Source organism: Equus quagga, chromosome 13 (assembly GCF_021613505.1).
Source record: "Equus quagga isolate Etosha38 chromosome 13, UCLA_HA_Equagga_1.0, whole genome shotgun sequence".
NCBI classification, from domain to species: domain Eukaryota; kingdom Metazoa; phylum Chordata; class Mammalia; order Perissodactyla; family Equidae; genus Equus; species Equus quagga.
This window is the reverse complement of record NC_060279.1, coordinates 14,263,449-14,285,427: the sequence shown is the minus strand read 5'-3', so window position 1 is coordinate 14,285,427 and position 21,979 is coordinate 14,263,449. Positions and strand designations below refer to the sequence as shown.

Genomic DNA, 21,979 nt, shown 5'->3' with positions numbered 1-21,979 from the left:
AGCCTTAAAAAAGGAAATTCTGCAATATGCAACAACATGGATGAGCCTGGAGGACATTATGCTAAGTGAAATAAGCCAGTAACAGAAGGACAAATACTGCATGATTCCACTTACATGGGGGATCTAAAATAGTCAAACTCATGGAGTCAGAGAGTGGAATGGTGGTTTCCAGGGGCTGGGGGAGAGGGAAATGGGAAATTACTAACCAATGGGCATAAAGTTTCAGTCATGCAAGGTGAATAAGTTCTACCTATCTACGACATTGTGCCTATGGTTAACAATACTGTATTGAACACTTAAAAATTTCTTAAGAGGGTAGATGTCATGTTAAGTATTCTTACCACAATAAAATAAAATTTAAAAACAGAAAAAAGAAATTTGAAACTGTAAAAATAAAAGCATCTTATAGCACTTAAATATTATAAATATGCAAAAATTGAATAAATTGCAATTGGACAAATGAAAACATTGATTAGATAACATAATTGTAGGCAATTATTGTCTTGGGGTTCTGCTGTAACTTTAATATTTTTTATGTAATAAAGTATCAAGAAAGAGGAATATATATGTATATAGTTATTCTTTCTGAGAAACACTTTCAAAAATAAACTGTACTTACATGGATGGGAAGAGCAATAGCCTATTTTCACTGTCTGTGAGGAGAGTAGTATATTTGCTGCAATAAATAAGACAGGTAAATGTTATTATAAGAAAATTATCTGGCCCATTTATCACGTCACAACATGACAAACTCAAGACCTCGTGGAAGTGAGAAGCTTGGAGGCAATCAGAAAGTCCATCACTTTGCACACAAGGTCACACCTAAATAGCCTTAGACATACACAGACACAGATGTAATAATATCTATCATATGTGGAACACTTTTTTTAGTAAAGGAGCTTCAACCACATTCCTCAATATGTCACAATATGAACATTTCCTTGATTCATTTTAAAAAAACATAAATTTTCAAAGGTGGAAAGATGTTCTGAGAACACTGAAGTCAATAAAGTTAAGTGACTAAACAAGTTATACAATTAATAAGAAGCAGAGATGGAAACTAGAACTGAGCTTTCCTGACTCCCAGCCTCTCTCTCCTCTGGTAGTGCTTGTTACACCTAAATGAGTATCACAATTACAGCCACATGGTAATCCTTTAAATTCATTATTATTTATGTAACTTTTTTCTTCCCCTAGTTAATAAGCATTTCCTTTTGTTCTGCCCCTTGTTGGAATACCATTGGTTAATAAGGTCTATTTTCAGAATTTAGATCAGTGAAGAATCTCCAGGGAATATAGACTCAAAATAAAGTTTCAAAAATGAGTAGGTGAGAGGCACTGGAAGTGATGATACCCCAGGAGCAATGAGCACATCTAACATCCAGATCTTGTTTCCTAAGTACCAATCACCACTAAAAGGAATCAGTACTCCTTGGAGAAATGACTCAGAGCTCATTCCAGAGTTGGAGTTGGGAAATGAAAGACGAACCTGGAAACCTTGTTGAGCCAGAAAATAAGGGAACATTCAAAGAACGATAGTGACATGTCCAAAGAACACAAGAGCCAGCTCAAAGGAGCTGGCATTGGCCAAATCTGGAAAAATGTGAACACCAAAATAAATAAGAATAAAGAAAAACCACTGAATAAAATAGAAATCCATGAGTCTATATGATAAAATGCCAACTAATAAATATAGAAGAAATGATGGAGCTTAAAAAAGTCATCAAAAAGATCTATAACTAGTGGGTTGCTAGGAAATATACAATAAAGTATTTGGCGATAAATGGTCATGATGTCTCCAATTTACTCTTTTTTTTTTTAATTGAGGTCATAATAGTTTATAACATTATGAAATTTCAGTGGTACATTATTTGTCAGTCACCATAAATATGTGCCTCTTTACCCTTCATGCCTAGCCCCCACCCTCCCTCCCCTCTGGTAACCACTAATCTGTTCTTTTTGTCCATGTGTTTATCTTCCACATATGAGTGAAATCATGCAGTGTTTGCCTTTCTCTATCTGCCTTATTTTGGTTAACATAATACCCTCAAGTTCCATCCTTGTTGTTGCACGGGATGATTTTGTCTTTTTTTATGGCTGAGTACTACTCTATCGTGTATATATATATATACACACACACACACCACATCTTCTTTATTCATTCATTCACCATCATTCTATGGCACTTGGGTTGCTTCCACATCTTGTCTATTGTGAATAATACAATGAACATAGGGTTGCAAAGTCTCTTTGAATTGTTGACTTCAAGTTCTTTGGATAAATACCCAGTAGTGGGATAGCTGGGTCATATGGTATTTCTATTTTCAATTTTTTGAGAATTCTCCATACTGTTTTCCATAGTGGCTGCACCAGTTTGCATTCCCACCAGCAGTGTATGAGGGTTCCCTTTTCTCCACATGCTCTCCAATATATTTTTTTCTATCTTGGTAATTAGAGTCATTCTAACACGTGTAAGGTGACATCCCATTGTAGTTTTGATTTGCATTTCCCTAATGATTAGTGATGTTGAACATCTTTTCATTTCCCCATTAGCCATCTGTATATCTTCCTTGGAAAAATGTCTGTTCAGATCTTCTGTCCACTTTTTGATTGGGTTTTTTTTTTTTTTTGTAGTTGAGTTGTATGAGTTCTTTGTATATTTTGGAAATTAACCCCTGGTCAGATACATGATTTACAAATATTTTCTCCCAGTTGGCAGGTTGTCCTTTGATTTTGTTCACGGTTTCCTTTGCCTTGCAGAAGCTCTTTAGTCTGAAGAAGTCCCACTTGTTTATTTTTTCTTTTGTTTCCCTTGGCTGAGTAGACATGGTATTAGGAAAGGTACTTCTAAGACTGATGTTAAAGAGTGTACTGCCTATATCTTCTTTTAGGTGTCTTATGATTTCATGTCTTACCTTCAAGTCTTTGGTCCATTTTGAGTTTATTTTTGTGTATAGTGAAAGATAATGGTCTACTTTCATTCTTTTGCATGTGGCTGTCCAGTTTTCCCAACACCATTTATTGAATAGACTCCTTTCTCCCTTGTATGTTCTTAGCCCCTTGGTCGAAGATTAGCTGTCTGTAGATGTGTGGTTTTATTTCTGGGCTTTCAGTTCTGTTCCATTGACCTGTGTGTCTGTTTCTGTGCCAGTACCTCCTGTTTTATTGCTACAGCTTTGCAGTATATTTTGAAGTCAGGGACTGTAATACCTCCAACTTTGTCCTTTTTACTCAGGATTGTTTTAGTTATTTGGGATTTTTTGTTGCCCCATATCAATTTTAGGATTCTTTGCTCTATTTCTGTGAGGAATGTGATTGGGATTCTGATTGGGATTGCGTTGAATCTGTAGACTGCTCTAGGTAGTATGGACATTTTAATTATGTTTATTCTTCCAATCCATGTGTATGGAATATCTTTCCATTTTTTTATGTCATCCTCGATTTCTTTCAATAATGTCTTATAGTTTTCATTGTATATGTCTTTCACTTCCTTGGTAAAATTTATTCCTACATATTTTATTTTTGTTGCAACTGTAAATGGGATTGTATTCTTGAGTTCTCTTTGTAAGTTTGTTATCAGAGTATAGAAATGCAACTGATTTTTGCAAGGTAATTTTGTACCCTGCAACTTTGCTGTAGTTTTTGATTATTTGTAATAGTTTTCTGATGGATTCTTTAGGGTTTTCTATATATAAAATCATGTCATATGCAAATAGTGAGAGTTTCACTTCTTCATTACCAATTTGGATTCCTCTTATTCCTTTTTCTTGCCTAAGTGCTCTGGCCAAAACCCCCAGTACTGTGTTGAATAAGAGTGGTGAGAATGGGCACCCTTGTCTTGTTCCTGTTCTCAGAGGGATGGCTTTCAGTTTTTACCCATTGAGTATGATGTTGGCTCTGGGTTTGTCATATATGGCCTTTATTATGTTGAGGCACTTTCCTTCTATAACCATTTTATTGAGAGTTTTTATCATAAATAGATGTTGGATCTCAAATGCTTTCTCTGCGTCTATTGTGATGATCATCTGGTTTTTATTCCTCATTTTCTTAATGTGGTGTATCACATTGATTGATTTGCAGATGTTGAGCCATCCCTGGGTCCCTGGTATAAATCCCACTTGATCGTGGTGTATGATCTTTTTTAATGTATTGCTGTATTCAATTTCCCAATATTTTGTTGAGGATTTTTGCATTTATGTTCAGAAGCAGTATACACCTCTAATTTTCCTTCTTTGTGTTGTCCTTGTCTGGCTTTGGGATCAGGGTGATGTTGGCCTTGTAAAATGTATTAGGAAGTGTTCTGTCTTCCTCAATTTTTTGAGAAGGAGAGGTACTAAATCTTCTTTGAATGTTTGGTAGAATTCTCCAGAGAAGCCTTCTGGTTCTGGACTTTTTTGGGGGAGGTTTTTGCTTACTATTTCACTCTCTTTACTTGTGATTGGTCTATTCAGATTCTCTATTTCTTCAGTTTTGGGAGGTTGTATAAGTCTAAGAATTTACCCCTTTCTCCTAGAGTGTCCAATTTGTTGGCATATAGTTTTTCATATTATTCTCTTAGAATCCTTTGTATTTCTGTGGTATCCATTGCAATTTCTCCTCTGTCATTTCTAATTTTATTTATTTGAAGCTTTTCTCTTTTTTCTTAGTGAGTCTGCCTAAGGGTTTGTCAATTTTGTTTATCTTCTCAAAGAACCAGCTCTTAGTTTCATTGATCCTTTCTACTGTTTTTTCAGTTTCAATTTCATTTATTCTGCTCTAAGTTTTATTATTTCCCTCCTTCTGCTGACTTTGGGCTTTGTTTGTTCTTCTTTTTCTAGTTCTGCTAGTTGTAGTTTAAGATTGCTTATTAGACATTTTTCTTGTTTGTTAAGGTGGGCCTGCATTGCTATGAATTTCCCTCTTAGGACCAATTTGTTGCATCCCACATGAGTTGGTATGGTGTATTTTCATTTTCATTTGTCTCCAGATATTTTTTGACTCTTCCTTTAATTTCTTCCATGATTCATTGGTTGTTCAGTAGCATGTTGTTTAGTCTCCACATGTTTGTCACTTTCCCAGCTTTCTTTTTGTAGTTGATTTCTAGTTTCATAGCCTTATGGTTGTAAAAGACGCTTTCTATGATTTAATACTTCTTAAATTTATTGAGGCTTGCCTTGTTTCCCAACATAAGGCCTATCTTTAAGAATGTTCCATGTGCACATGAGAAGAATTTGTATTCTGCTGATTTTGGATGGAGTGTCCTATATATATCTATTAACTCCATCTGGTCAAGTTTTTTGTTTAGTTCCACTATTTCCTTGTTGACTTTCTGCCTGGATGATTTATCCTTTGATGTAAGTGGGGTGTTACAGTCCCCTACAATTATTGTGTTGCTGTTAATATCTCCATTTGGGTCAATTAATAGTTGCTTTATGTACTTTGGTGCTCCTGTGTTAGGTGCATATATATTTATAAGTGTTATGTCCTCTTGGTGGAGTGTCCCTTTTATCATTATATACTTCCTCTCTTTGCCTCTCAATGTCTTTTTTATCTTGAAGTCTACTGTCTCTGATATAAGTATGGCAACATCTGCCTTCATTTGCCATTACCTTGGAGTATCGTCTTCCATCCCTTCACTCTGAGCCTGTGTTTGTCTTTAGAGCTGTGTTTCCTAGAGGCAGGATATTGTTTGGACTTGTTTGTCAATCCATCCCACCACTCTGTGTCTTTTGATTGGAGAATTCAATCCATTTACATTTAGAGTGATTATTGACATATGAGGGCTTAATGCTGACATTTTATCACTTGTTTTCCAGTTGTTCTGTACTTATCTTGTTTCTCATCCTGTGTATTTGGGATTGCCAATTCAGTTTGCTGGCTCTATATGATGGTTCTCTCATTATTTATCATTCGTGTCTGTTCTGATTTTTTTTTTAGTGGTTACCATGAGGTTTGTATAAAATATCTCGTAGATGAGATAGGCCATTTTCTGATAGAATCTTATTTCCTTAGTCTAAGCAGGTTCCATCCCTTTCCTCTTCCCCATCTAAGTTATTATTGTCACAACTTATTCTGTTTTGTGTTGTGAGTTCGTGGTTAAAATGAAGTGATTATAGTTATTCTTGATGTTTTCCTTCCCTTTATCTTTAATGTTATAATTAAGTGTTTGCTAATCTGTTCTGATAGAGAGCTGAAATTTTCTGATTTTGTCTGTCTATTTATCTCCTTGCTTAAGGCTTTGAAAACCCTTTCTTTTTTTTTTCAGGGATGAGGGCCTTCTTGATCATTTCTTGTAGCGGGGCTCTTGTGGTGATGAACTCCCTCAGCTTTTGTTTATCTGGGAAAGTTTTTATTTCTCCGTCATGTCTGAAGGATATTTTTGGTGGATAGAGTATTCTTGGCTGAAAGTTTTTGTCTTTCAGAATTTTGAATATATTGTTCCACTCTCTCTTAGCCCATAAGATTTCTGCTGAGAAATCTGCTAAAAGCCTAATGGGGGTTCCTTTGTGGGTTATTTTCTTCTGCCTTGCTGCACTTAATATTTTTTCTTTGTCATTGACTTTTTCCAGTTTTACTAATATACGCCTTGGATAAAGGTCTTTTTACATTGATGTAATTAGGAGTTCTATTAGCTTCTTTTACATGTAATTCCAGCCCCTTCCCCACGTCTGGGAAGTTTTCAGTTACTATATCTTTGAACAATCTCTCTGCTCTTTCTCACTCTCTTCTCCCTCTTGAATACCTATAATCTTTATGTTGCGTTTCCTTATTGAGTTGGATATTTCTCGAAGAATTTCTTCATTTCTTTTTAGTCTTACCTCTCTCTCCTTTTCCATCTGAAGCATCTATTTTCTGTCCTCTAAATTGCTAATTCAGTGCTCCATAATGTCAGCTCTATTATTTAGGGAGTCCAGATTTTTCTTTATTTCATTCATTGTGTTTTTCATCTCCAACATTTCTGATTGGTTTTTCCTTAAAAACCAATTTCTTTTGTGAAGAATTCCCTCTGTTCATTAATTTTATTCCTGATTTCATCAAACTGTCTTTCTGAGTTCTCTTGTAACTTGAGTTTTTATGATAGCTATTTTGAGTTCTCTGTCATTTAGACTATAAATTTCTGTTCCTTCAGGATTGATTTCTGGGTGTTTGTCTATTTCCTTCTCATCTGGAGTATTAATATACCTCTTCAGAGTATTTGATGGGGTGGATTTGTGCCTTTGCATAATGATGGTATCTAGCTGCAGATTCCATTTGCCACCACTGGGGAGGCAGCAGGAGCTGTGTATGCTGAGCCCACCATGATCCCTGTCTTCTGTGCCTGTCTGAGCCTGGGCCACTCCTTGGGACTACAGCGGCCCTGTGGGCCCTCCCACCAAATGGGAAAGTGATCATGCGGGGGCTCGGGGCTGCTGCCACCTGCTCCCACAGTCCTACTGAGACAGGCTCCCCACTTTGGGGCCGTAGCAGTACTATGGGCTTTCACAGCAGCCAGGAACCCAGTCAACCAGGTGCACAGATCCACCACTGTCTCCTCCTAGGTCACACTAGTTCTTGTGCTTGGTTGGTGGGGTCTCCCCACTGGTTCCAAGTCTGGGCCACTCCCTGGGGATGAGGGCAGCACTGTGGGCTCCCCCATCAGATGGGAAACTGATCACATGGGGACTCAGAGCTGCTGCCACCTGCTCCCACAGTCCTGCCAAGATGCACTCCCCAGTTCGGGGCCACAGGAGTACTATGGGCATTTGCAGTTGCTGGGAACTCGTTCACCTGGATGCACATATCCACCATCATCTCCTCCTAGGTCACACCAACTGTTGTGCTTGGTGGGTGGGGCCTGCCCACTGGGTCCAAGCCTAGGCCACTCCCTGGGGACTGGGGCAGCACTGTGGGCTCTCCCACCAGGTTGGAAAGCAATCATGCAGGGGCTCAGGGTTGCTGTTACCTGTTCCCACAGCTGCACTGCGGTGCACTCCCACCCTCAGGGCTGCAGCAGTGCTATGGGTGCTCCAACTGGGAGAGCAGTCTCACACATGCACAGGTTTGCTAGGGGCCAGAGAGTGCTCACCTATCTCTACCACCTCCCCAGGGGTAGTCCATCCACGTTCAGATGTATAGCTGCACATGTCTCTCAGGAATCCTATTGTGCTGTGTGGGGTGTACTCAGTTGATCAATGAATGTCCATTTAGTGGTAGTTTGAAGGGGGAGAGATAAAGGGAACAGCTCACTCTGCCATGTTGCTGACGTCACTCTCCTCTTCCAATTTACTCTTGAATAGTTTAAAAATGTGTGTGTGCATGCATGTGTGTATTAGAGCAAAAGAGGAAAAATGTAAACACTCAGTGAGTCAGGATAGAGGGTACATAGGAGTTCCTTGTCATATTTTTGTAACTTTTTTATAATCTTGAAATTATATAAAAATAAAAAGTTACCCCAAAAATGCGTTCCATTTAGTTCTCTTTGGAAAAATATTGTTCTGAAACCCACCGTCATAAGGAAGTGCCATGTAACATATGTATTGGATAAAGTAAAAAGAGTGACACTTCTGGATATTTTATTATAAAACCTTAGTCCAAAGTTGTAGTTTGTTAAGATCCCATTTTTAATCACATAAACACAAATCAAAGAAAACTGGAGATGACTAGTCTGCAGTCTTGACCTAAGCCCCAGAGCGTGCATTATGAGATTCCAGCTTAGAGGGCTACTTTCCTTTGTCTACATAGTCATTGTTCAAAACCATTCCTAAAGAGGCATAGTCAAGCATTCAGAACAAAGATCTATTTTTGTTCTTTTTAAATTTTTATTGAGTTAATGATAGGTTACAATCTTGTGAAATTTCAGTTGTATATTATTGTCTGTCAGTTGTGTTGTAGGTGCAACCCTTCACCCTTTGTGCCCACGCCCCACCCCCATTTCCCCTGGTAGCCACTAATCTGTTCTCTTTGTCCACAGGTTTAAAGTCCTCATATGAGTGGAGTCATACAAAGATTGTCCTTTTCTATCTGGCTTATTTCACTTAACACAATTCCCTCAAGGTCCATCTGTGTTGTTGTAAATGGGACAATTTTGTTCTTTTTTATGGCTGAGTATTATTCCATTGTATATATATACCACATTTTCTTTATCCAGTCATCTGTTGATGGGCACTTAGGTTGCTTCCACATCTTGGCAATTGTAAATAATGCTGCAATAAACATTGGGGTACATAGGACTTTTGGAATTGCTGACTTCAAGCCCTTTGGATAGATACCCAGTAGTGGAATAGCTGGATCATATGGTAGTTTTATTTTTAATTTTTTGAGGAATTTCCCTACTGTTTTCCATAGTGGCTGCACCAGTTTGCATTCCCACCAGCAGTGTATGAGGGTTCCTTTTTCTCCACAACCTCTCCAACATTTGTTACTATTTGTTTTAGTTATTTTTGTCATTCTAATGGGTGTAAGGTGATATCTTGGTGTAGTTTTGATTTGCATTTCCCTGATGCACAGCTATGATGAACATCTTTTCATGTGCCTATTGGCCATCTGTATATCTTCTTTGGAGAAACGTCTGTTCATGTCTCCTGCCCATTTTTTGATCGAGTTGTTTAATTCTTTGTTGTTGAGTTGTGTGAGTTCTTTATATATGATGGATATTAAGCCTTTGTCAGATGTATTACTTGCAAATATTTTCTCCCAGTTAGTGGGTTGTTTTTTCGTTTCAATCCTGTTTTCCTTTGCCTTGAAGAAGCTCTTTAGTCTGATGAAGTCCCATTTGTTTATTCTTTCTATTGTTTCCCTTGTCTGAGAAGACATGGTGTCTGAAAAGATCCTTTTAATACTGATGTCAAAGAGTGTACTGCCTACGTTTTCTTCTAGAAGCCTTATGGTTTCAGGTCTCAGCTTTAGGTCTTTGATCCATTTTGAGTTTATTTTGGTGAATGGTGAAAAAGAATGGCCAATTTTCATTCTTTTACATGTGGCTTTCCAGTTTTCCCAGAACCATTTGTTGAAAAGACTTTCTTTCCTCCGTTGTATGCCCTCAGCTCCTTTGTCGAAGATTAGCTGTCCATAGATGTGTGGTTTTATTTCTGGGCTTTCAATTCTGTTCCATTGATCTGTGCATCTGTTTTTGTACCAGTTCCATGCTGTTTTGATTACTGTAGCTTTGTAGTATCTTTTGAAGTCAGGGATTGTGATGCCTCCAGCTTTGTTCTTTTTTCTCAGGATTGCTTTAGAAATTCGGGGTCCTTTTTTGCCCCATATGAATTTTAGGATTCTTTGTTCTATTTCTGTAAAGAATGTCATTGGGATTCTGATTGGGATGGCATTGAATCTGTAGATTGCTTTAGGTAGAATGGACATTTTAACAATGTTTATTCTTCCAATCCATGTGCATGGAATGTCTTTCCATCTCTTTATGTCATCATCCATTTCTTTCAGAAAAGCCTTGTAATTTTCATTGTACAGGTCTTTCACTTCCTTAGTTAAATTCACCCTGAGGTATTTTATTCTTTTTGTTGCGATTGTGAATGGTATTGTGTTCTTGAGTTTTTTTTCTGTTAGTTCATTATTAGAGTATAGAAATGCTACTGATTTATGTAAATTGATTTTATACCCTGCAACTTTGCTGTAGTTGTTGATTACTTCTAAAAGTTTTCCAATGGATTCTTTGGGGTTATCTATATATAAGATCATGTCATCTGCGAACAGCGAGAGTTTCACTTCTTCCCCCCCCATTTGGATTCCTTTTATTCCTTTTTCTTGCCTGATTGCTCTGGCCAGGACCTCCAGAACTATGTTAAATAAGAGTGGTGATAGAGGGCATCCTTGTCTCGTTCTTGTTCGGATGGGATGGCACTCAGTTTTTGCCCATCAAAGATCTATTTTTTTAAATTCAAAATTACACCGTAAGAAAACACATAGAACAATTTAATCACTAAAATCCCAAACTCGTTCAAGTAAGACTTTTTCATTAGTTTTGGATACTTTTCTTAAATTGTCTTAGGATGGTAGGCCAAATGCTTCCTCATTTTAGTGTAGATAACGCCTAGGAACATGAGTGAACTATTCTCAGGTGCCTCTATGTCTGGGAAGGAAGAAACAGTGCAACTTGTCAGATATTCAGTATATATAATAGTACTCACTCATGGTAACACTCCAAACCAGAAACTCCTGTATTTGACACAATATGAAATTCTTCAGGAATCAAAGTATCCGTTAGTTTCTTTGGCTGAAAAAAAAGAAATAATGACAAAAAGAAACATTAATAGACAAGAAAAACAGAGTTGCACAAATCCTAATTCCTACAGCAAGGGATACTATTTATTAAGTTAAGAGATTCTAATTACAGAAGTAACAATATTAAGAATATGGGTCATGACAAGTAGCAAAAACTTTTATTGGAGCATGCATTAAAAAAATAACCATGAATTAAAGAGCAACCTTGGTTTTAGTATTAGTTGCACATGTCCCATATATCAGAAATCTAATGATGCATTAAAATTCAGTAGGAATTTAAAATCCACTTCAGCAGCATGCCAAAAATAAGAATTTCACAACTTTAAACTGTGGATTTCTAAAAAAAAAACAAAAACAAAAACTAGTCTCCTATATTGTATTGTCTAGATTAAAGTGGATAACTGTAGTTTGTAAAATGGCTTAAAATATCTTTGATCTTTTCCCACTAAAAACCCTTTTCTAGAAATAATTAGACAGTGCTACAAAAACTTATAAGCAATGCAGGTTATTATTGTATGACATTGCTTTATCTTTTGGGGAAATGATTTTGTTTTTAAAGTAGAAAGAGGGAGAGGAAATTATTTGTCAAATACTGTATTTACCTTATGAGGCACAATGACACCATCATGTGGCTGTAATGAACGGTCCAAATGTGGGGGGAAAACTGTACACTCCCTAGTCTCTCCTTTAACGTATTTAACATCATACAGAAAAGAAATATCCCTAAAAAATAAGAAAAGTATAATTAAAAATAAAATTCCTGTCTGGCTACTGGATAAGACTAGGTAAGGTCCACACACATTCCTTTAGCGGTAAAAAGGGGTACAAACCTGGTCTCCTTACCTCACCCTTTACTAGGAAGGCTGACACATTAGACGCGAGTTTCCCCTCACATCTTTCTCTTCTCCACCTCAAATTTCTCATTCACCTCACAAATTCTTTCCTTTCCTTCAATCTCAGGTTAATATGTGTTCTCTTCCCCAGGGTTATTTCCTCCACTTAGGTCCTTGATTTCATCTTTGCCCACATCCTCAGGGATCTCATTCCACCAATCATAATTTCTGTGTATCTCCTCTTCTCTCGGAATATTCCTTTGTCTATAACTCAGGACTTTCCCCCTCCTAAAAATCTTCCCTTGACCATGCATTCGGTCATGTTATCATGATCTATCTATCAACCAATCGATCAATCTAACTCTCACTTTCTTTTAAGCATCGGATTTCTTGAAATTTCTCTGCAATCTGATTTCTACCCCTCTCTCTCTTCCGAAACCATTCTCAGAAAGCTGATGACAACTTTCCGCTGCTACGTTTATCTTCCACTATTTTCCTGGGATATTTTCCAGGGTTGATCACCTCTCTTTTTAACAACACTCTCCTTTCCTCTATCTTCTGTGTCACTGGACTCTCCTGGTTCTTTCATCCCAACTACTCCTTCTTGGACTTCTCTGTGACCTCCTGCCTATTAAAAGAAAATGCTCTATAATATTTTGTCCTCATCTCTCTGTTCTTCTTTCCTTACACTTTCTCCCTTGGCAATGCCATCAAATCTCTCCTGATCACATTTGCTACCTCTAGATACAAGTGAATGATCTTCCCACCATTCTAACTTTTCACCCTCCTATATTCACTAATTCTTTCAGCTAGCACCACCACTCTACTATGCAAAATCTCAGCATCCATAACTGATTCCTTCCCATCCTTTGCCCTCAATATCCATCCATCACTCACTTTTAGAGCCACCCTCATATCATTCTAGTGGTTGGTCCTCTTGTCTCTTGCCGATACCAAATCACTAGTCTAAATTGTCATTACTTTTTTGTGGATTCTCAAGTCTCTCTAGCATATTCTAAATTCTACTTCTGCCAGATTCATCTCCCTATAGCACAGTTATAATCATGCCACTTACTGCATATAATTTCCAGATGTCTCTGCCCCTCTCCCCAGTTTTAATGGGTACAGCCTTTAAGGAAAACAGTATAGACGTTTGTCAAAAAAAATTAAAAATAGGGGCCGGCCTGGTGGCGCAGCAGTTAAGTGCGCATGTTCTGCTTCGGCAGCCCAGGGTTCGCTGGTTTGGATCCCGGGTGTGGACATGGCACCACTTGGCACGCCATGCTGTGGTAGGTGTCCCACATATAAAGTAGAGGAAGATGAGCACGGATGTTAGCTCAGGGCCAGTCTTCCTCAGCAAAAAGAGGAGGATTGGTAGCAGTTAGCTCAGGGCTAATCTTCCTCAAAAACAAAAAAAAATAGAACGACCGTATGATCCAGCAACCCCACTTCTGGGTTTAGATCCAAAGGAAATGAAGTGTGGATCTTGAGGAGAAACCTGCACTTCCATGTTCACTGCAGCATTCTTCACAACAACCAAGACATGGAAACAACCTAAATGTCTGTCAGCAAAAGAATGGATATAGAAAACGTGGTGTGTATGTACAACAGAATGTTATTCAGCCTTAAAAAAAGAAGGAAATCCTGCCATTTGTGACAATATAGATGAACCTGGAGAACATTATACTAAGTGAAATAAGCCAGAGAGAGGAAGACAAATGGTGCATCATCTCACTTATTTGTAAGGTGAGGGAATGGAGGCGGAGAGGGAAATGAGATGTCGGTCAAACGGTACAAAGTTTCATTATGCAAGATGAATGAGTTCTGGAGATGTAATGTACAGCATGATGATAGTTAACGATACTATATTGTTTACTTGGAATGTGCTTTGAGAATAGATCTTAAATTTAATCCTCACACCACACATACACACACACAAATGGTAACTATACAGAGGTGATGGATAAGTTATTTAGCTTGATTGCGGTGATCTTTTCACAATGTATACATTTATCAAAACATTTATCAAGTTGTACACCTTAAATATAAACAATTTTTATGTGTCAAAGATATCTCAATAAAGTTATTTACAAAAAAGCTGCTCTCAGGATGATGGAACATCAGTTTTTATCACACCAATAACAGAAAAGTTGGCAAATATGACTTTGTTAGCCAGAACAATGAACGTTTCATACGTATACATATACACACACACATCTTTCTAAAGGAAATGTTGGTTTGGTAACTGTCATACAAATTTTCTCAAAGAGTAATTTTAGGAGCCTTTTATGTTTCTGTTATTGAACTATTGGGTATTTTATTTATATAATTTATTTTTAGAGGAAATGTTTTACTTATTTGTTGGAATATAATTTTTCTTTTAAAAATAATTAGAGATATGTTTTATTTCTCACAAAACTTTTGTGGCAAATCACCTGCTTCCGCTTTTCTGGAAAATCTATTTTTATTCAAAGAAATAAAACAGAACTTTGATTCTTAGCTATAACATAAAAACTAGACTTCATCAGACTTTAAGAAATTCTTCATCCCTTTCTCCAGACCCCAGATTATCAAACTGATTTCATACTTCAAATTTTTCTCCAAATGTTCACTGGATGAGTTATGAGCATAAATAAGCATGTCTTTTCTCTGAAGTTGTCAGGGAATGAAATATTTCAGAGATATCAATTTTCCAAATAACTGACATATGCTTTTTAAGCAACATTAAGTCTTTTTAAAATCTATTTAAAACTTTGTGGCTGTTAAGAAAACTTATGACTTAAGAAGCTAGAAGTTTCTTGAGGACTCTCTGGGTATAATTATAATGCCTAGGACAGTCCTGAAATACAGCAGGCCCTGGGGTGTGTTGGACGCCCCCTTTGAATTGAAGAAGTTGGAAAGCGCTTTCCTAGATACTCCTGCAGCTAGGATTCTGGGTGTGAACTAAGTTCTACAAGCAGATGTACTTTTCCAAGATTTTGGAAGTAGAAGTGAGGCAGAAGCCATTTTCCTGCCATGTTTTAGCTGATTCTGCCTGCAGTATCATGAAAACGTGGTTTTCCTGAAGCGACATTCCAGAGTCCATCCTCCAGCTCCCCAGGTCCAGAGAGGCAGTGCAGCAAGAGCCACAGCAATGAGAGCTTCTTGACGTCAGCTTCCTGATCCTTGGATAACAGTTAAGGGGGTATATTTTTATTGCAATATAATTCACATATCATAAAATTCACTTTTTTTTTTTCATGAGGAAGAGTGGCCCTGAGCTAACATCTGTGCCAATCTTCCTCTATTTTATGTGGGATGCCTCCACAGCATGGCTTGATGAGCGGTGTGTAGGTCTGCACTCGGGATCTGAACCCATGAACCCTGGGCTGCTGAAGTGGAGCATGCAAACTTAACCACTATTCCACCAGGCTGGCCAGTTTTTAAAGAGTCCAATTTATAAGTTTCTAGCACATTCATGAAGTTGTACAACCATCACCAGTATCTAATTTCAGAATATTTTCAACATCCCAAAAAGAAACCCCTTACCCGTTAGCAGCAATTCCCTACTCTCCTGTCCTGCTAGCCCCCGACAACCGCTAATCTACTTTTTGTCTCCATGGATTTGTCTATTCTGCACATTTCATATAACCAGAAACATACAAATATGTGCCCTTTTGTGAATGGCTTCTTTCACTTAGCATGTTTTTGAGGTTCATCAATGTTGTAGCATGTATCACTACTTCATTCCTTTTTCTGGCTGAATAATATGTCATTGTATACCACACTTTGTTTATCCTTTCATCGATTAATGGACAATTGGGTTGTTTCCACTTTTTAGCTGTATGAATAACGCTGCCATGAATATTCATGTAAAGTTTTTGTGTAGACATATATTTTCAATTGTCTTGAGTATACACCTAGGAGAATTACTGGGTCATATGGTGACTCTATCTTTAACTTTTTTTATGTGGGTCACTGCCATAGCATGACTGATGAGTGGTGTAGGTCCTCACCTGGGATCCAAACCCACGAACCCAGGCTGCCAAAGCAGTGTGCCAAAATTAGCCACTAAACCATGGGGCTAGCCCTTATGTTTAACTTTTTAAAGAACTGCCAAACTGCTTTCTAAAGAGGCTGCACCATCTTACATTCCCACCAGTGATGCATGACACTTCCAATTCCTCTGTATCCTCATTAACATATGTTATTATCCACTTTTTGATTCTGGTCATCCCAGTGGGTGTGAAATAGTATTTCATTGTGATTTGATTTACATTTCCTTATGGCTAATGATGCTGAGCATCTTTTCATGTGCCTATTGGCCATTTTTAGGGAACATACTCCTGAACTCTGTGGCAGCCTTGGAGGCAGTAGACTCTATGAGGGGTTAATTCCATTCTGTTCTGGGAGTTATTCCCAAAGGCATTGCTTCACACTCACTCCTTTAGCCCTTCCAATAATTTGGTAAATACTCAATATCCTGCTTAAGATGTCTACAGTATTTATTTTCTGCACTCAACTCTGAGAGAGCTATCAAAAAATATTACTCAGAGGCTATTTGTTTGGTCGTTTTGTATTTTACTGCTGTGCTCTGAATATTTAAGGTTGCTAGAAAGTTACCTCTTGTTATGAATTCTATTAATTCTGCATACATGTTATCAATTTTCTACTGGTGCCATAACAAGTGACCAGAAATTTAGCAGCTTAAACAACACAGATTTATTATCTTACAGTTCTGTAGGTCAGAAGTCCAACACAGGGCTCAGTGGGCTAAAATCAAGGTGTTGACAGGGCTGCATTCCTTCCTGGATACTCTAGGGGACCATCCACCTCCATGCCCGTTTGGGTTGTAAATAGAACTCAGTTCCTTGCGGTCTTTGGATTGAGATCCCTGTTTCCTTGCTGGTTGCCAGCGGAGGGCCATTCCCAGCTTCTAGTGGCCAAGGCAGTTCTTAGCTTGTGTCCTCCTTTCCTGCATCTTCCAAGCCAGCAACAGCAGGGTGAATCCCTCTCACGTTTCGGATCTGTGCTGCTCCGTCTTTTGTCTCATCTTTCTGACCCGTTCAACTTCCTACCTGTTCCACTTTTAACACTCGGGCGATTCGGTTGGGCCCTTCCTGATGATCCAGGACACTCTCCATCTCAAGGTCCTTACCTTAATCACATCTGCAAAGCCCCTTTTGCCACATAAGATATGTATTCACAGGTTCCGAGGATTAGAGTGAAGACACTCTGGGGGTAGGCCATTATCCTGTCTGCCACAACACACAACTTCACATTTTAAAAATTCCAAGTCAGAAGTCATTTGACATTAAAACATTAATATCAGTTTATTGCCACATTCAGATATAGCTAATTATTTTTTCAGAGTACTTCAAACATCTCATAACTACTGATAATTACTCTTAATAATTATAGCCACGATCTGAAGATGTAAAATACAGTACAGATACTTGATGACACTAAAGCACCAGGACACAAAAGTCAACAGGCCAAGTTTCTGCCAGTTTTCTAGCACTGGGACATAGCTGAGCAATACCACCTTATATTTACATAGTACTATATAGTTTTCCCAGTGCTCTTGTATCCATTATCTCATTTGTGCTTTACAACATCCCTGAAGGTACACAAAATGGAGCAAGTCTATCATTGCCTTTTTACGAGTGAGAAAATGGAACTCGGAAAGACTAAATCATTTCCCTGAGGATTAATAAGTTTAAACATTTCTTTCAGACGAAGTGATACTTCAGTAAGGGACATGCAGGGAGTAAACTGATAAATGGACCTGACATAGAAAATTGCAGGTCACAATCTTCACAGGAAAAATTCTGACATTTAGAATATTTTTAGGAATGATATAAAAACCACATATAGTATTTGCTGATTTGATCTGAAACCGTGTAAAAGCTAAGGGTTCACTTTGAAGAAAATCAGGGATTGAGCACTTGTTTTTTCAAGGTTGCACATCATGAAGCTACGTTACCCAGCTCATTTCAGATGTACAAATGAAAGAAGCACTGATGGCATTCTGCCTGTCTGATCTTGTCCCTTTTTGGGGTACAACGAAGCGGAGAGTAAGGGGACAAGCATGCAAAAAAGTAAACTTAAACCAAAAGTAGGTACCGCCAGCCCTACTGCCATCCTGCTGATAATAATCATACACAAAAAGCTGGTCTTGTGCCCTGTTCAGATTGTATTCTGCTTCATCAAATATACTCAAGCTTTAAAATCTGTGATTCTATGATTTTTCCAACCCTGCCCCTCCCAAAGAAATCATACAAAATGAGAAAATGACTCCATTCATCTGCATCTACCCCATTATCTTCCCTTTTTACCTTCCAGCTCCAGTAAGGGAAACGGGATGGTCAATCAGGTATTTGAACTTATTCCTTCGAACAGGGTGATGCCAGACCGGGTCAACAGGGCGCAGAAGAGTACCCTGGGGAAAAGCAAAAACACAAATACACAGCAGAGGGCGCTCTAGACAAATGAAAGCTATTCTTAATTGTTTCGAGTTTTATATTGAGTATTTGCATATTCTATGGAAAAAAGAGCAGAATTTTTATTTGATACTGTGGAGAAAGACTGAAACTAGACCAATTCAATAGTGAGAGAAAAATATCAAGACTAAGAGTAGTAATGATCATTTAGGTAAATCCCATAAAAACAGGTTAATGGAAATATGTGAGCATTTTAGTTTTCAATTTTAGTTTTAGTTTTCAATCTAGGAAATTAATTTTAAAACATTTTTAAGACAATCTAGAATATATAAGATATGTTTAATAAATACTTAATGAACTGGATACTGAAAAGATAAATGTTCCCAAGTACTTTTTATATGTATATACACACCTTTGCAGTTTTAATTTTCTTAGGGGGCAATAAGTTTTCAGGACAAGGACCGGCATTGGCTGCATAGGTCAGAGAAAGAAGAACTTCCTCAGGGATGAACTCATTCTGAAGGGAGGTAGGAAGGGGTTTTGAACGATCCACCATATTTCTTTTCTCCCTTAGTTCAGGAAGTCCTAAGAAAGTAATGAGAAAGAAACGCTGACTAGTTTTCTGCAGAGTTAATTGGAGATTCACAGGCTGCTTGATCAATCCCATCAAAATGTTTGTAACCAGGAAACACTGCTTCCGGTTGCCAAGAATAGTAACAACTTTAAAAACACTGAATATCATCTAGTCAAGAAAAAGAAACTCATATTGCCTGCCCTGTTCACACATCAGACACGGATTCAAAAACTCAGATACAAAGATGAACCTCTGTTATTCTAAATTCAAAGTTGAAAATTAAAACTCACTTCACTTACTCAATTAACTAGGATAGCCTTAAGATGAATGTCTAATTTCCCTTTGATATGAAAAACACAAAAGAAATCTCCTCTCCTCAAAACTGTCAAATTATTGAGTAATTTTTTCTGTATCAGTTCAAAGGTGGGAACAATTGCATTAAATCGGGGCATTCATAGAGCGGAAGGGATCTGAGTTGGGTTAAAATGTAAAAGTAGAGTTGGGATTGTTGGAAGTGAAGAGAGGAGAAGAGCTTGACCAGGGCGATGGGGTTATAAACGTAGGCAGGAGGGCTACACAGGAAAAGGTCATCTCTGAAGTCAGTCAAGGAGAGTCGGGCTGTCTCTCTTAAAGAACTCTCCACTAATCTATGCCCCTCCCACCGTGTGGCTTATGTTAATTTCTATAATGAGGTCTCATGCTTTGATCACCATCAAAACCTCCCAAGTTCACATAACCAAATCTCTCTCTCTTGAGAGTTTGGGATAGATTTAGAATATCAGAGGACGGGGGCGGGGGGGGGGGGGGGGGGGGGGGGCGAGCGGAAGCACAAAATGGTTCGGTGGGGGCTTTAGCACAATCTCCCGTAAAACCAAGATGAGATGAGCGGGAGGAAGCGTTAGCAGGGGTAGGAATGGGTCTAACTGATTCTTATTCTAGGACAGATCTGCACTTATCTGTATATGAATAAAAATCCTAAACAAGGAATTATCTTCATTTAGAATAATTATTAAAACCTGATACAAACTAATTCCTTAAAGTCAGAGACCAGGTATCCAAAAAAGTAGTTTCATATAAGTGGTATTGGTATTTAAAGTAGAGTGAATTTAAAACAATATAACTCATCAGCATTTGGAAAAAAATTAGAAATACAGCCCTTGGGTGGAGTAGCGACACAGGACTCTGACTCAAAATACTATGAAAGGAACAGCTTTTGATTTTACTGAAGTAAGTGTATTGGGAAACGAAGCTAACGTATCCTGAAATCTCAGATCAAGGAAAACGGTGAACAGACTGTGATCTCCGCCTGTGGCCATGACTATTTGCGGGAATCCTTGAAGAACTTTACCTGTCTCTTCCTTGGGTGCAGAGACTTTTAACTTTTTGCCCTCAGGCGTCGAGGCGGAGTTCGGCAATTTGGAGGGCGTTTTCGGGAGAGACATAATAAACAATGCCTCCTAGCACTCCCGTTAGTAATTTGAAATCTCTCTCCATAAAGCTAACCTAGAAACAAGTCAGCGGCGTGCCGGGACTTGGCAGGGCTGCCACATTGTCCTGCAGACAGAAAAATGAGACTTGTTAAATGCTTATGTTAAGATCGGAGTTGACAATTCATCTAGCGTGGGTTTTCCTTCCTTGGGGAGACCTCTGTCTTCTCGCAGGTCATCGGAGGCGCCCAAGAAGCCTGTGGTCAGGGCCGGGGCCCAGGCCGGGAAGGACACCCTCGGCCCAGCCCGCAACCGCCGGCACCAGCCGCCGGCGCCCTCGCTCCAGGCCGGTCCTCTCGGCTCCCGGCCTCGCCCACAGGCAGCGCCCTCGCGCCCGCCAGCTCCGCGGACTCGGGGCCGGGCACAGTTCCCGCCGTTTCGGCCTCACAAGCGATGGGAATCGGACACTCTCAACCCATACCCGTAAATTGTGTTTCCCGCCAGGTACCTTGTGGCCTCGCCTTTTCCTGGAACGCCTGCGTGTCGTCATGGAAACCCAGGACCCCGAGCCTTCGCAATCCGCGACCGGGGCTGCCTTCGGAGGTGCCGGCGAAGGAAGGAGACCGTAAGAAACAATCCCAACGGCACAGGTGCAGTCGCAACAGAGAGTAAAAATGGGTAATGAGGCCCCTCTCACGGAGTCGGAAAGTGTCTTGATCCCTGGACTCCCGCCCGCAGGCCGAGCCCTATGCGCAGGCGCTAGTGGTGGCCGGGGTCTCTCTCCCCGTCCCCCATCAGTTGAGGCTTTATTTTGGATGCTGCCCCGTCTTTGACATTTTGATGGTCTTCCTTGGACCCAAGCACCGCCCCCGGAGCATGCGGAAGGCCTTCCTGGGTCGAGACTCTTTTTTTTGGCACTTTAGACGGAGCCAACCCAAGCAAAACCATTTGGTCTTCTTGCTTAAATACCTGTTCTCAGGATAGAATGTGATAAACGCATTAGCACCGAGGAGGTGAGACCCCGCTCCTCACCGCCACCAGGGATCGTTTTGTATTAAGATGGAGCCTTAATGCCAAATTATGCTGGTGGAATCCCAGCGTCTAGATGCGTCTAGTATAGAAAATAAATTTCAGGAAGGAAGAAACCTTATCTTGTTCAGTGGTCATACTCCCAAGCACAGTGCCTGGCACAATTTCAATACATGATTTTGAAAATCAGCTGGACAGTTCTATTGCTTCTGTGTTGATAGACTTTAACTCTCTGGTTTCTGGTTTCCTAGGTAATGTTACTGCACAAGAATGGGGTTCTCCTACCCGATGAGCATAAAAAAAGCCAATTACTACAGCATCAGCTTTTGGGAAAAGAAATCAGCATTATTGCTGGATGGATCTGCAAGGAGACAGGAGGCATCGGCTCTCAGATCCAGGGCTTGAGGCAGAATTTATGGGATGAAGGGCAGGGCCGTCTGAAGTGTGGAGATAAATGATTAGTGTTAAGGAAAAGTGAGTAATTGAAGATCTGCAAGT

General features: G+C 39.1%; 1 protein-coding gene across 1 annotated transcript in view; it reads right to left on the bottom strand.

Annotated features, from left to right (window-relative positions):
- Nucleotides 1-21,160, bottom strand: part of AXDND1 (axonemal dynein light chain domain containing 1) — a 79,539-nt gene extending 58,379 nt beyond the window's left edge. The window contains exons 1-7 of the mRNA XM_046684467.1: nucleotides 20,961-21,160; nucleotides 20,374-20,579; nucleotides 18,864-19,036; nucleotides 18,347-18,450; nucleotides 11,799-11,919; nucleotides 11,103-11,188; nucleotides 620-676 (exon numbers count right to left, since the gene is read on the bottom strand). Coding sequence (XP_046540423.1) covers nucleotides 620-676; nucleotides 11,103-11,188; nucleotides 11,799-11,919; nucleotides 18,347-18,450; nucleotides 18,864-19,036; nucleotides 20,374-20,467 — 635 coding nt within the window. The 5' untranslated portion in view covers nucleotides 20,468-20,579; nucleotides 20,961-21,160. The remainder of the gene's footprint in view (nucleotides 1-619; nucleotides 677-11,102; nucleotides 11,189-11,798; nucleotides 11,920-18,346; nucleotides 18,451-18,863; nucleotides 19,037-20,373; nucleotides 20,580-20,960) is intronic.
- Nucleotides 21,161-21,979: the final 819 nt, after the last annotated feature.